The sequence below is a fragment of the Callithrix jacchus genome, chromosome 8, assembly GCF_049354715.1.
Source record: "Callithrix jacchus isolate 240 chromosome 8, calJac240_pri, whole genome shotgun sequence".
Taxonomy (NCBI): Eukaryota; Metazoa; Chordata; class Mammalia; order Primates; family Cebidae; genus Callithrix; species Callithrix jacchus.
Window position 1 is genome coordinate 64,987,578 of NC_133509.1, and position 13,963 is coordinate 65,001,540.

A 13,963-nucleotide genomic window follows, 5' to 3' on the forward strand; every position below is an offset into this window, starting at 1 on the left:
TGTCCTGTCTCAGACTACTTTATTTTATATGTTACAAAGCACACACAGCAGAGGGAGGGTGCAGTTACTCAGAACAGCCTGTAGTTATAATTCCCATACTTCAGTTAATCTTATAACTAAGTCAGTGAAAGCTGGTTATCTTTCGCTAGGTCCAACTGCTCTTCTCCGAGAAATACACATGCCCCTATTATGGTTTCGCTACTCTGGAGTTCACCCGAAGTTCACAGCAGCCTTGCTGCTGACCCCCTCAGAGTGGGTGGGCTACTCTGGCTCTGTACAGGTGTCTAACACCTTTTCATTTGATCAGAAAAGAGTGATCTTAGCCATTTTTTTTACAAATTGCTTTATAGTATTTTCCTATTCTTTTTTGGTGAATATTGCCTAATTTATGTACTTTCTCTTGAGATTTCAATGAGCTGTTCAAGTATATAGCTTTTATGTTTATAAATGCTTCAGTTTAAAATATTTTAGTGGGAAGGAAAAGGGGCTTCTCTGTCTTATTCGCATATTAGGCTAGAGATGTTTAATTTATCAAAAATGTTACAGGAGTGAATCTTCGGTGTCTTGAGATTCTTTCAGGCTAGAACAGTTTTTTCAGGATATTTAATATACCATTATCACAGCTGTTACATGATTAAATAATTTTCAGATTTCCCACAAGGAGTATTTATTTATGTCTTGATCGTATTATAGTACTGTTTTTTGTTTTATGTTGTGATTCCCTATTTTCATATATTCTTCTAGAAATGCAGTATTTGCAAGAAAAATGGTGCTTCAATTGGATGTGTTGCACCCCGATGTAAACGAAGTTATCATTTCCCCTGTGGACTTGAGAGAGAATGTATTTTCCAGTTTACTGGCAATTTTGCGTGAGTTATTTAGCTGCTAAATATGAAGGTCAAATGTTAGAGAATAGTGGAAAATAGATATCCCAATGATATAATATGCCTGTAAATTTTATTTTTAGAGCAGCAGGGTTGTCATAACGTTTTATGTATATATTACCCTCTTGCCCACCCTTACAGGGTCATTTCTATGTGCCAAATCTTGCGAATTACCATTTCTAGGATAGGCCTAATGATTAGTATTTACCTTCAGTTTTCAGCTTTTGGATATAACATGAAATTGTTAATTTATTCATAGTTCAATGAATATCTCCACCTTACATAATTCTAGATTTTTATGTCACCCCTTAGAATTATTGTCGACTTATCCTTCACAGGGCTATATGCATTTCTCACTGAGTAAATCAAAATCAAAGATGTAAATTTGAGTCCGCAAAAAAAATTATGCCCTACGATGTCCCTGAAAATATTTCCTTCCTGAATACAACTTTAAACATCAAAATGTTTTGAATTTTGGCATTTAGTATCATGAGTATTCTACTTCTTTTAGTATTTGTGTTTTTGGCCTGTTTAATGGATTGTTATGTAAAAAAATTACAGTTTAGAAAATACAAATAGAAATAAAGTGAATGGGGAATAGGTTATTAATTGCATTTTATGTGTTATATGACTAAAATATTTTTTAGGTGTAAGTTCCTGCCTCCTTTAATTTCGTATGATTTTGAGGACAATAGCATGTACCCACTTGTTGAGTACAATAATGTGTACACTGCATTGCTAACAATATTATATAGGATTCTCAACATAATAATTAGTTTCTGAGATTCTGTATAAGTAAATCTCATTACCAGAAAAGTTCAGATTTTTGAATGTCCAGTTCTCTCCTCGGTCATAGATTATGAGACTTAATTTTTAGTGCCAAGGTTCCAGTCTGTTGTAGGTGAATTATGACACAGACACAAATGAATTTTCTTTTATATAGTGCTGTCCTAGTTTGCTTTGCAGTTCATTCGATTTTTTTTTTAAATAATTTACATTTTTAGGTCATTTTGTTGGAACCATCGACCTGTTCAAATTACATCTAATAATTATAAAGAGTCCTTACCATGCACCATTTGCTTGGAATTTATTCAGCCTATTCCAAGTTATAACATATTACGAAGTCCTTGTTGTAAGAACGCTTGGTTTCATAGAGACTGTTTACAGGTAAGATACACATTCTGTAAGCTTTCTCTGATTGATATAAAATTATGGCTCTGTGATTTAAATTTTAAATTAGAAAGAATTGACGTGTGTGTTAGCTCTTACTACTTGTTACCTTGTAAAAACAGCTTTAAAGCATTTAATTTGAAGCACATTTTACATATAAAAATCACCTTAAGTGTACAATTAAGAGTCAGTGAATACTTTAGCTGGACACAATAGCTCGCCCCTATAATCCAAAAACTTAGGGAGGCTGAGGCAGGTGGATTACCTGAGGTTGGGAGTTCGAGACCAGCCTGACAAACATGGAGAAACCCCATCTCTACTAAAAATATAAAGTTAGCCAGGCAGGGTGGCACATGCCTGTAATCCCAGCTACCTGGGAGGCGGAGGTTGCAGTGAGCTGAGATCGCGCCATTGCCCAGATCCAGCCTGGGCAACAAGAGCGAAACTCCATCTCAAAATAAATAAATACATACTTGCATACTTTAGATGAAGCCTTTTAATGTATATTTACACTTACAGAATTTTGTTGTTTTTACTAAGGATGTTGTTTGCTTTCACAATGAATAAACTAGATTTTAATTTCTAAGTTTCATTTACATTTTAAGCTGAAAACCAGGATATTTGAAATGATAAAAAGCTTGATAGCAAGTTAAGATATAAATGTTAGTAGACTTTTTTCCCTATGGTAAACACTTTACAACTTCTTAACAGGAAGCTAATTACTGTCAATTAAAAATATTGGTTCTTTGGAGTCATTTTATGCATCAAACCTGATTACTACTTTTCAAGTAAATAAAACATACAACACTAAACAATTTAATATTTCTTTGATTCTGAAAATACTTGAAAATTTTAAAAAGATTTCAGTTATTAGTAACATCAAATATAATATGTACATGTGAAAGTGCTAGCTGATAATAAAATGCCAAATAACAAAAGATTTTCTTAAGTTTAATACTGTTTGTTTGGTTTTTTGTTTTTTTTTTTGGAGACAGAGTCTTGCTCTGTTGCCAGGCACCAGGCTGGAGTGCAGTGGCGCAATCTTGGCTCATTGCAACCTTCACTTCCCGGGTTCAAGCAATTCTCCTGCCTCAGACTCCTGAGTAGCTGGGACTGCAGGCATGCACCACCACGCCCAGCTAATTTTTGTATTTTTTAGTAGAGACAGGGTTTCACCATGTTGGCCAGGATGGTCTTGATCTCTTGACCTCGTGATCCACCCGCCTTGGCCTCCCAAAGTGCTGAGATTACAGGCGTGAGCCACTGTGCCCAGCCTAATACTGTTTTTTAAAGTTTGTTATTGTTTAGTGAAATGAAAGGTTATTATTACTAATGGCCCACATTTTTAAAAGTTAGAAAATATAAGTTCTCTTATTTCAATAAAATCTTTAAAATACTAACAGTACTAAAAGTAGTAAAGCTTGACTGATTATTATTATTATTTTTTGTATGGGCCTTGAACTTTACATTTAAGATTATTCAGTTAAAAGTGCAGGATGAAGGCCAGGCACAGTGGCTCATGCCTATAATCCCAGCATTCTGGGAGGCCGAGACAGGCAGATCACCTGAGGTCAGGAGTTTGAGTACAGCCTGGCCAACATGGTGAAACCCTGTCTCTACTACAAAAAAAATTAGCCCGGTGTGGTGGTGCACACCTGTGATCCTATCTACTCAGGAGGCTGAGGCAGGAGAATTGCTTGAACCCAGGAGATAGAGGTTGCAGTGTGCTGAGATAGCACCACTGCACTCCAGTCTGGGTGACAGAGCAAAAATCTGTCTCAAAAAAAAAAAAAAAAGAAAAGTGCAGGATGAAGTCTATTTTGTTGGGGAAATATTAGAAATTCTGTTAATACTTACAAAGAGGTGTTTATAAAAGTATCCTAGAGAGTGCAGTTAATAAACAACATTGTGAACTGTTATCCTTACCTATTGAGGAAGAAGTTCATATTATATGAGAATCTTTAAAGAGTATAATTTGTCTTAATTAAGGGTTTGTATTTGGGTGAATATAATTGCTGCCAAATGTGTCATCTTGTTAATTTCGTAACAGTATATTATTTTTCATAAGATTTTCCTCATTTATATGTTAATAATTAAGCAAAGAAAGGTTCTCAAACTTGACCTAGTATTAAGCCTTTTATGAACACTCTGAAAATAATGAGTTTTTAATTTTCTCATTAAAAAAGTAGAAATAATATTACTAACAAAGTAGGTCTACTTTATGCAAATATAATTTAAGATCACACTCACATGAACACCTGTCTAGGATATAATATCAGTAAGCAATTATTATACTTGATTAGTGCATACTAAGATGGGGCTAATTCTTGAGTCACTCTCTCTAAAGGAGTTCCAGTAACTTTTGTACTCTGTTATCAGTCTTAACTGAAATAGTATATGGAGTCTACCCAATCTAGATAGCTGTATGTGGTTAAACAAATGTCGTTACTTGTAACCCCTACAAATGCTATACATTGGGATTCTAGGATAGCAGACTAGAGATTAATATCAAAGAAATTGGTAAAAAAAAAAACAACTTTCCATTCTGGGTCTAGAGAATTGTCACTATTCTTGTTCAGCTTGGATTTCCCTATCATTACTCTAGTCTTCTTGATATCTTTCATGTGTCTTATACTGTTTTTTTCCCCTCTATACCAGATACATCCTTGTATTTTATACCATATTTAGTAAGATCTTGGCATCTGTCTGCTATTGCTCAAATATCCTTTAGGTTCAGAGATTTCAGTAACCTATTGCTTCCCTCCCGTATTTGAGTGAGTGAGAGAGAGAGAGAGAGAGAGAGTGAATGTGTGTTTGTGTCACTTGATTTCAGTAACCTGTTGCTTCCCTCCTGTATTTTGAGTGAGTGAGTGAGAGAGAGAGTGCGTGAGTGTGTGTGTGTGTTACTTGCTAATTGTCTGAACCTGGAATCCTCTTTATTAGCTTCTCTCTTCATCATCCATAAGTCATTCCCCAAGTGTAATCAAGTCTACTTAGTATATTCTGTGTGTCCTTTTTATTGTAATCCTACTCTCATTGCTTTAATTTCAGACACTTTTTTGGTAGGAGATCACTAGTTGGTCTTTCTCTGGTGCCTTATTCCCTGTCAATGTATTCTTGGCCAGGCACAGTGCCTCACGCCTATTATCCCAGCATTTTGGGAGGGCAAGGTGGGTGGATCACAAGATCAGGAGATCGACACCATCCTGGCTAACATGTGAAACCCCATATCTACAAAAAATACAAAAAATTAGCCAGGCGTGGTGACATGCACCTGTAGTCTCAGCTACTCATGAGGCTGAGGAAGGAGAATCGCTTGACCCAAGGAGGCAGAAGTTGCAGTGAGCCAAGATTGCACCACTGCACTCCAGCCTGGGCAATAGAACAAGACTTCGTCTCAAAAAAAAAAAATTATTATTCTTACTACTGGCTTTAACTTAACCTATCTAGCCTCTCCTTAGTCCAGTTTAGTAAGAATGTAATCCTTAAGTATATTATTAATTGTACTTTACTAATCACACATTCTCTCTCTTGCTAGGGAAACTTCATATATATTATTCCCCATCCTTGGAATATCTTCTGTCCTATTTTCCTGGCAAACCTCTATTTCTTCTAAACTTAGCTTTTGCTTTACTAACCCTCTGACATATTTATCAGTGTAGTCTTAGGTACTTCTTCCTGTTTCTTTCGTGTATATACTTAAAATACACTACACACAGTATTGTAGTTTTATGCCTTTATACCTAACTCAGTAGAATTCCTTCAAGTTTTATCTGTCATATTTTCATTTTTGGTATATAATACCAAATGTTGTTTGTATTTTTGGTGCATAGCATGGCGTTTGGCATCTATAAAGCAAGAATTAACTATCTGTTAAATAAATGTATGGTACTAGTTTTTACTGGGAACTAGCTACTCTTTCCAGTAGGCTTACAGTTTCCTGTTTCCTTCTGAGTATTCTCTGTCTCGTGCTTCTGTATCTGTATTTGCTGTAGCAATGAGGATAGGTTTTATACTTCTCCCGATTGGGGAAGAAAGCTATCTAGAAACAGTGATGATTTTTATGTAACATTTAAACACCATTTCTAGATGAAGTAACTCAAGAGTTTTAATTTTTTCTCACATTTTGGAGGACAGTACAATATTTAGTAACAAATAACATTACACAGTAAGATAGAGAAAAATATGTGGGTGATGTAAAGCTAAGAACAGTCTATTAATTGGCTTTTTTTTAACCATTGGGGAAAATAAGAATTCTAGATTTTAACAGTAGGATAACTTAGTTTATAAGGATAAAGTTTGAGAACCCACTAACATAGAAAATGTTTTCATAATATATTGTTTAAAAAAATAGCACATGTTCTGTTAGTTACATGATATATAACCTGATGACAGACTTAAATCATTAACAGTAGACTTTCTATTTTCCACTATAGGTTCAAGCAATAAATGCGGGAGTGTTTTTTTTTAGGTGTACAATATGCAATAATAGCGACATCTTTCAGAAAGAGATGTTGAGAATGGGAATTCATATTCCTGAAAAGTGAGTAACATTTAGCCTTTTGCCCAAAAAAAAAAGAGAGATTTTAAAGGTAGGATGTAATAGCAATGGCAATAATCACTTACATCTGATTCAGTCAGCATGGACTGGTAGTCATTTCAAATGGTGAAATGCAAAACCTCCTCCTCCCCTAGATTGCCAGTTCTTAGAAAGCAGGGACTGTGTCATAAATGTCTCATTCGTTGATTTTTTAATATCTTAATACATAGCTCAGCTTTGTCCAATTTTAGTTGATTGATTCTATGCACAATTATAATAGACTTCAAAATAGTATGTATAAATTAAGAGAATCAAGATGTGGTTTAAAATGTATAAGAATTTTCTTAACATTTAAACATGAGGAATCCAGAAATAATGATAGTGAACTTAAAAATGGAAAGTGAAATATTAGGGAAAATGCGTTGTAGAAAATTTCTTGTTAACTTTTCATTTAGCATTTCATTATGAGACTAATTAACTGTATGATAAAATGACACTAATGGATTTATATCTTAAAGAGAATCCTGAAGAGGACAAGTTTTACTATTTTTTTCCTAAGTATATAAAAGTTTTTATTTTTAGATTCATTCCTGATCCTCTTATATAACATTATTTATAGGTCAAAGCATATTTTATATCTTGCTTCTTTTATAGAGATGCATCCTGGGAATTAGAGGAAAATGCTTATCAAGAGCTTTTGCAGCACCATGAGCGTTGTGATGTTCGAAGATGTCGTTGCAAAGAAGGGCGAGACTACAATGCACCTGACAGGTATTTCTGAAAGTTCAGTTGTACTTACTGGTTCCTTGTTTAATCCTTCTGCTGAGAAAGTAGGTTTTCTAGTTAGTGAAATGTAGTTTTGCTCTTAGGATGTTAGAAGTTTAAATTGAGATGAGAGATATGTTCTAATGCACATTTACATCTGTTTACTGAGAAATGTTTGCAGTTAGTATAGTTGTAACCTCTTTCTCTGGTTATTATTATCATGAGACTCTTTTCTAGAGTCACACTATCCTGTCTGGTAGTCACTAGCCACATGTGGCTATTGAGCACTTGAAATTTCTTTTTTCCAAATTGCGAGGATGCTGTAAATACATACCAAAGGCTTAGTTCACTAGGGCTGCCATTAACAAAATAGTACAGACTGGGTGGCTTAAAAGACAGAAATCTATTTTCTCATAATTCTAGAGGCTGGAAGTTCAAGATCAAGGTATTAATAGGTTTGGTTTCTTCTGAGGCCTCTCTCCTTTGCTTGCAGTTTGCTGTATTCTAGCTATGTCCTCACACGAGTTGTCTCTCTGTCAATGTGTTGTCTATGTCCTGAACTCTTTTTATTAAGAACACCAGTCATATTGGTTTAGGGCCCACCCATATGACGTTATTTTACTATAATTACCTCATCAACATATGAAGTGGGAAGAGACACATTTCAGCCCATAGTCATATTATTTTAATATGAGTTAAAGAACTTACATGACCAAAGAAATTTATTGTTAATAATTTTTACATAGATTACATATTGAACAAAATGATAATATTTTGGAAATAAAATATGTTACTAATTTTACATTTTTATTGTGGCTACTAGAAAGTTTTAAATTACATATATGGTTTACATTGTATTTCTGTTGGACAGCACTGTTCTGGAGGATAATTTAACTAGATTCATCTGGCACTGTTTCTTTTAGACCACTATAAAAAGGGTTTGGCATTTGAAATATATTGATTATTCTTTTGTAATGTCAGTGGATACAGCTCTTCAACAGTTATTTTGTGCATTTTAGGTACACTATACTCTGTTAGATAGTAGGAACCAAGAGTAGCTTCATTTTTTAAGATGTAGGATAAAAAGTAACATTCAGTTTACAAAACCTATGTAGGAAATGTCAATAAATTGTTATCACTGTTATGTAATCTTACTTAGCATAGTAAGCTCAGCATGTAGAGCAGAATATTGGGAGCCTTGTTTCTCATGAAAAGTGATTTGGTTGGGACAGCTACTACCTAATTGTGAAGACTCAGCTGAGGTCTAGCCTGCTTTAGAAAGTTTCCCATAAGCAACTCTCCTCACTCCTGATTCCCTACTCTGGGCTAGGGGTTCCCTTCATTGTGTTTGTTACAATATAGTTGGCATTATTTAAATTAATGCTATTAAACCAAAAATTCTTAAAAGGCAGAGATCTCATTGTAAGTGTCAAGTAACATGTATTCTTGTCTGTGTTACTTGATCTAGAGACCCTGATTATTCATTCGTTAACACTGATAATACCTCCCTCAAGAGTTGTGCTAAGGCACAGATATAATAATAATGTATATAGGATTTTAAGAAGCAATTCATTCATATTTTTCAAATTTATTTTAGGCTGTTCTTATTTAACCTATATGTATTTCTTATATACCATTGGTCTCTCAATCTGTAGCTAAATCTTCTTTCTAAGACAAAGATGCTATCTATCTGAATGACTGCTTTGTAATCTCATGCCCTCTCATCCTAGTGAGAGGAAGGCAGTTTTAGTAAAAGGCAGAATGGTTAATGCTTAAAAGCATGTGTCCAAAGCTAGATAAACTGAGTTGGAATCCTCACACTGAGACTTGGCTAGTGTGAAATTGAGGGGGCGAGTATTGACCCCTCTATGCCTTGGTTTCCTCTTTACAACAGAAGTGACAGTGGTTCTCTCTGCCTTCTACAATTGCGAGGATTTTACTTTTCATATGAACACAGTGAGAACTTAGGTTAGCTGCTTCTTCCTCCTCGTTGTTGTCAGTGGGCAGACACACACACACACTCATAGAGGACACACACACAAGAATATGCACACCCACACAGAGGGATAATATCTAGTTACCTCTCTTGCCACTGACACTTTCACACACAAAGGTAGCTAACTCTGCTTCTAAACAGAGAAGGCGTAGTCATACCCAAAAAAGTCTGGAGCCCCACACTATAGCCTATACCCATAGTCATGGAGAAAATATGAATATGGACTGGCATATATCACATAACATAGTGGGGAAACATGGAGCTGGGAACAGATGACAGAGAATATAAATATGAGCCAGGTAGGAAGTCCAGATTCTATTTAATTGCACAATACCTGAGGTGTTTGAGCAGGCTTATTTTAGGAAATATTTCTTACCTTGAAATGTACTGAATGTTTCATGCATATCAGACACAGACAGCAATCTTCCTTTAAACATAATTATCTCAAAATAGAAAAGATAAATTTATTCTCTCCTTTTTTATTTTTTCTGATGTTTATATTCTTCGTGTATGTGCATATGAGTGTGATAAGTTAGTTTTGATTTTTACATTAGAAATATTTATTGGAGCAGATAATCTTTTTCCTCGTTTAGTAAACGTGTGTGTGTGTGTGTGTGTGTGTGTGTGTGTGTGTGTGTGTGTAAGAAGGTAGGGCCTGTGGACATTGCTAGTGGTTGAAACTAGAATAATAACAAAATGTTAGTATCTGCTTCTTTATGTCCTCAGCAAATGGGAAATAAAGCTCTGTCAGTGTTGTGGTTCCAGTGGCACACATTTAGCCTGCTCTTCACTACGGTCATGGGAACAAAATTGGGAGTGTTTGGAATGTAGGGGTATTATCTACAATTCAGGTAATATTTTGTAATTTTGAATACAGTTTTTATTCAAATGTATGTTTAAAAGTTTTTACCTTTGTCTCTATTATGCTAATATTGAAATTTAAATCTGTAGGAGAGTTCCAAAAAGCCAAAAAACATGTATTACCCAACTCCAATAATGTGGGGATTACAGATTGTTTGTTGGGAGAGTCATCACCTAAATTACCCAGACAGTCACCTGGATCACAGAGTAAAGATATACTGAGGTATGTATTTTGAATTGTAGAAAACCTACATAAAAACGTAATTGGAGAAAAGTATGATGGGAAATGCCATGTACACTTAGAATATTAGGCGATCATATAATAGTCTGGAAGAGTATTTTTCAACCTTCAGGATCCAACCTTTGATCATGGAATCAATGCAACCAGCATTTTAAAGAAAATGAAATGGGATAGAATAGAATACAAAATACCAAAATGCATCATACTTAGGAAAAGTATATCTATCCTAATTATTTTTTATGTACTAATGATGTAAAACATATTTTTTATTATAGATCACTTTCAAGATAGTTTGAAAAACACTTGACATGGAAAATGTGCTTAAAATGTTACGTGATTATAGAGTGAGACAGGAAATTAAAATGTCAAGCGAACCATGTCACTTTATTAAAATAAAAGAATCCTATTTAATATAGAATTTTTTTTTCTGTTACTTTTTTTTTTTTTTAGAAATGAAGTCTCACTCTGTTACCCAGGTTGGAGTACAGTGGCATGGCTCACTGCAGCCTCAACCTCCGGACACAAGTGATCCTCCCACCTGAGCCTGCCAAGTGGCTGGGACTACAAAGGCCCATGCTTGGCTAATTTTTAAATTTTTCTAGAGATGGAATCTTGCTATGTTGACCAGACTGGTCTTAAACTCCTGGCCTCCCAAAATGTTGAGTTTACAGGTGTGAGCCACTATGCCCCGCCATTTTTTGATGTTATAATCATTGTTTGCTTGTTTACTGTCAATGTCTGGAGTATAAATGTCAGCTCTTCCCTTTAGAAAGTTTAAGGCATGCATACTATTATCGTATTAATTTCTGTTTCCATAGATAGCAAAATAATTTACTCTCAAAATCTTAAACATTTAAATAAGACCGGAATTACATCTTTATAATGTCAGGTGTTTGTTCAGCTGTAGTTAAGATTTTTAAGTTTATATAGATTTGCAAAAGAGTTTTTAGAAGCTTGTTTTACCCAACAGGGAAGAAATAGAAAATTAGTAGCTAAGCATGATGATATACTTTCTTGTTAAAAATAGTTTAGGGTGTGCATGGTGGCTCACACCTGTAATCCCAACACTTTGGGAGGCTAAGGTGGGAGGATCATTTGAGCCCTGGAGTTCAAATCAGCCTGGGCAATTCTGCAAGACTGTTTCAACAAAAATATTTTTAAGAAAATAGCCAGGTACAGTGGGGTGCACCTGTAGTCCTAGCTACTCAAGAGGCTAAGGTGGGATGATTGCTTGAGCCCAGGAGGTCAAGCTGCAGTGAACTATGATAATGCCACTGCACTACCACCGGAGTGACACAGCGAGATTTTGTCTCTAAAAACAAAAGTTTCAAGTTTAAAACCTTACAAGATACTAAAGAGAATTTTTGTGAAAACATTCGATAACTGGATTTGCAGATGGGTAGAATATTAAGTACTCTTCAAAATATGGAGAGTATCCGTTTTAATGTGCCACTCAACTGAAAAATCTGTTACAAATATTGTTATAATGCTTTCAGTATCAAAATAGGTGTTCACATTATTTTAAAATAATTTTAATATTTAGATTTCCAAAGATGTTACACCAGGGAAGCTTGACTCCTTGCTCCTGCATTAACGTCCAGTCATATTCTAATAAAAGAATAGCATCAGCATTCCCCTGATCCAGGCAGGAGCAAGGAATCAGCCTGCTATAAAAAGATCCGTTTCTGAAGAATTATCTTACTTCCAAAGGACTTTGGCCTTTATTCAGCATGAGATAATGAAGAGAGGATCATATGAAAAAGCAAAACTTGGCCCACACTAGGGCACTCTAATGTCTTGGGGTAGGACAGATTCATACTTGGTATGAAAAATGATCAATGGGCATTGCCCAAAACAAGATTATTTTTGAGAAAATTAATTCCAATTACAGATGGAGAAACAGGGAAGGAGTGATTGAGCTGGTTTATAGAGTCACTTGGATTGTTAAAACAGACTGCTGGGCTTCCTGCCCAGAGGTTCTCATTCTGTAGATATGCTGTAGGGCTCAATAATTTGCACTTCTAACAAATTACGGGGTGATGCTGCTGCAGGTCTGGGACCACACTTCATGACTTACTGGTCTAGACTACAAGGTACTATTTGAGGAATTGTGAATTCCATTTATAATATTAGCTCAACTGTTAATTATGACTTTATGATTTAAAATACACTGTATAATCTCTCAAAGCCTAAGTTTCTTATATAGTAAGCAGAGATTACATTTACTTTTTTTTAAAAAATGATATAGTAAATATGAAGTAAACTACAGTTAAGGAAGTTTATTATAGCCATTAGCAAGGAAGGTGAGAATTTGAGCTTCTGATTCTTAACAAACCTTAATTTACTGGTTGGTCAAATTTGAGATAATTATCTATCAACATTCTCGTAAGTGATTCTAATTTGGTAAAAGATTGAGGTGAGGAATTAAGAATTTAAAATGAAGATTATCAAATAACTGTTTTTGGTTCTAGTAGCAGCCAGTGTTAAGATTTTGGGTAGGAGTTGGGGAAGAATATCCCGTTAATCTTTGTTTTCCTTGTCTTGTTTTATTGGCTGTATAACTGCTGTTTCACATAAAGTACTTTAAAGTACTTACCTCTTTGTTTAAATTCATGTTTTATAGGCAAGGCAGCAAATTTAGAAGAAATGTATCAACACTATTAATAGAGTTAGGATTCCAAATTAAAAAAAAAACTAAAAGATTATATATCAACAAAGCCAATATCTGGAATAGTGCCATAGATGGATTCAGAAATAAAAGCTTTAATCCTTCATATGCAATTGAAGTAGCATATGTTATTGAAAATGATAATTTTGGAAGTGAGCAACCTGGATCAAAGCAAGAATTTCTGAGTCTCTTAATGCAACATCTTGAGAACTCATCATTGTTCGAAGGGTCCTTGTCAAAGAACTTGTCTCTAAATTCTCAAGGTAATTATTTTATTTATTGTTGTATATACCAAATATCACATGTATAGAAACAGAGAGAGAGAGAATTGGTTAGAATTAGTATTTAATACCTGTGCTCTAAATATACAGTTTACTTTATTAATAAACTACTGATAGAATTACAGGAAAGTGGGAAAGGGGAGTGATAGTTTAAAAAGTAAATTTTGTGGTGAAACTTTTTTTATTTAAGAATATACATTCTTTATAGCAGTATTCTTCTTAAAATTAATCCATAATTAAGTATAACTTTATCTTCACTCTAATTTCATTATAATAAAGTGGCCAAATGGGGATGATTATTTGAATTCTTCTTGTTTGTATATTTGGAATTTGCATTTAACCCAGAGTTTGTGTAACATAGTTTCCTGTAACCAATTTTTCATTGTACTTTTGTTTGTGAGAATTTGGGGTTTTTTTTGCACAGTTATGTATATGATAGTTTTCTTTCTTTACTATTGGTGAGAACTTAAGGTAATTAAAACAGGCATCTCAAAAAACAGTGGGTAATTCTAGCATTCTCTTTTAGGGGCTTATATACCACTTTGCTGCAATAGGAA

At 34.5% G+C, this 13,963-nt stretch overlaps 1 protein-coding gene across 9 annotated transcripts in view; it reads left to right on the forward strand.

Annotated features, from left to right (window-relative positions):
- The window catches only part of G2E3 (G2/M-phase specific E3 ubiquitin protein ligase), a 57,519-nt gene that overhangs the window by 29,801 nt on the left and 13,755 nt on the right, over positions 1 to 13,963 (forward strand). For all 9 annotated transcript variants that reach the window (XM_035260259.3, XM_035260262.3, XM_078334641.1 and 6 more), the window contains 7 exons: positions 745 to 869; positions 1,889 to 2,051; positions 6,491 to 6,597; positions 7,249 to 7,365; positions 10,082 to 10,206; positions 10,307 to 10,439; positions 13,081 to 13,388. In XM_035260259.3, coding sequence (XP_035116150.1) covers positions 745 to 869; positions 1,889 to 2,051; positions 6,491 to 6,597; positions 7,249 to 7,365; positions 10,082 to 10,206; positions 10,307 to 10,439; positions 13,081 to 13,388 — 1,078 coding nt within the window. The remainder of the gene's footprint in view (positions 1 to 744; positions 870 to 1,888; positions 2,052 to 6,490; positions 6,598 to 7,248; positions 7,366 to 10,081; positions 10,207 to 10,306; positions 10,440 to 13,080; positions 13,389 to 13,963) is intronic.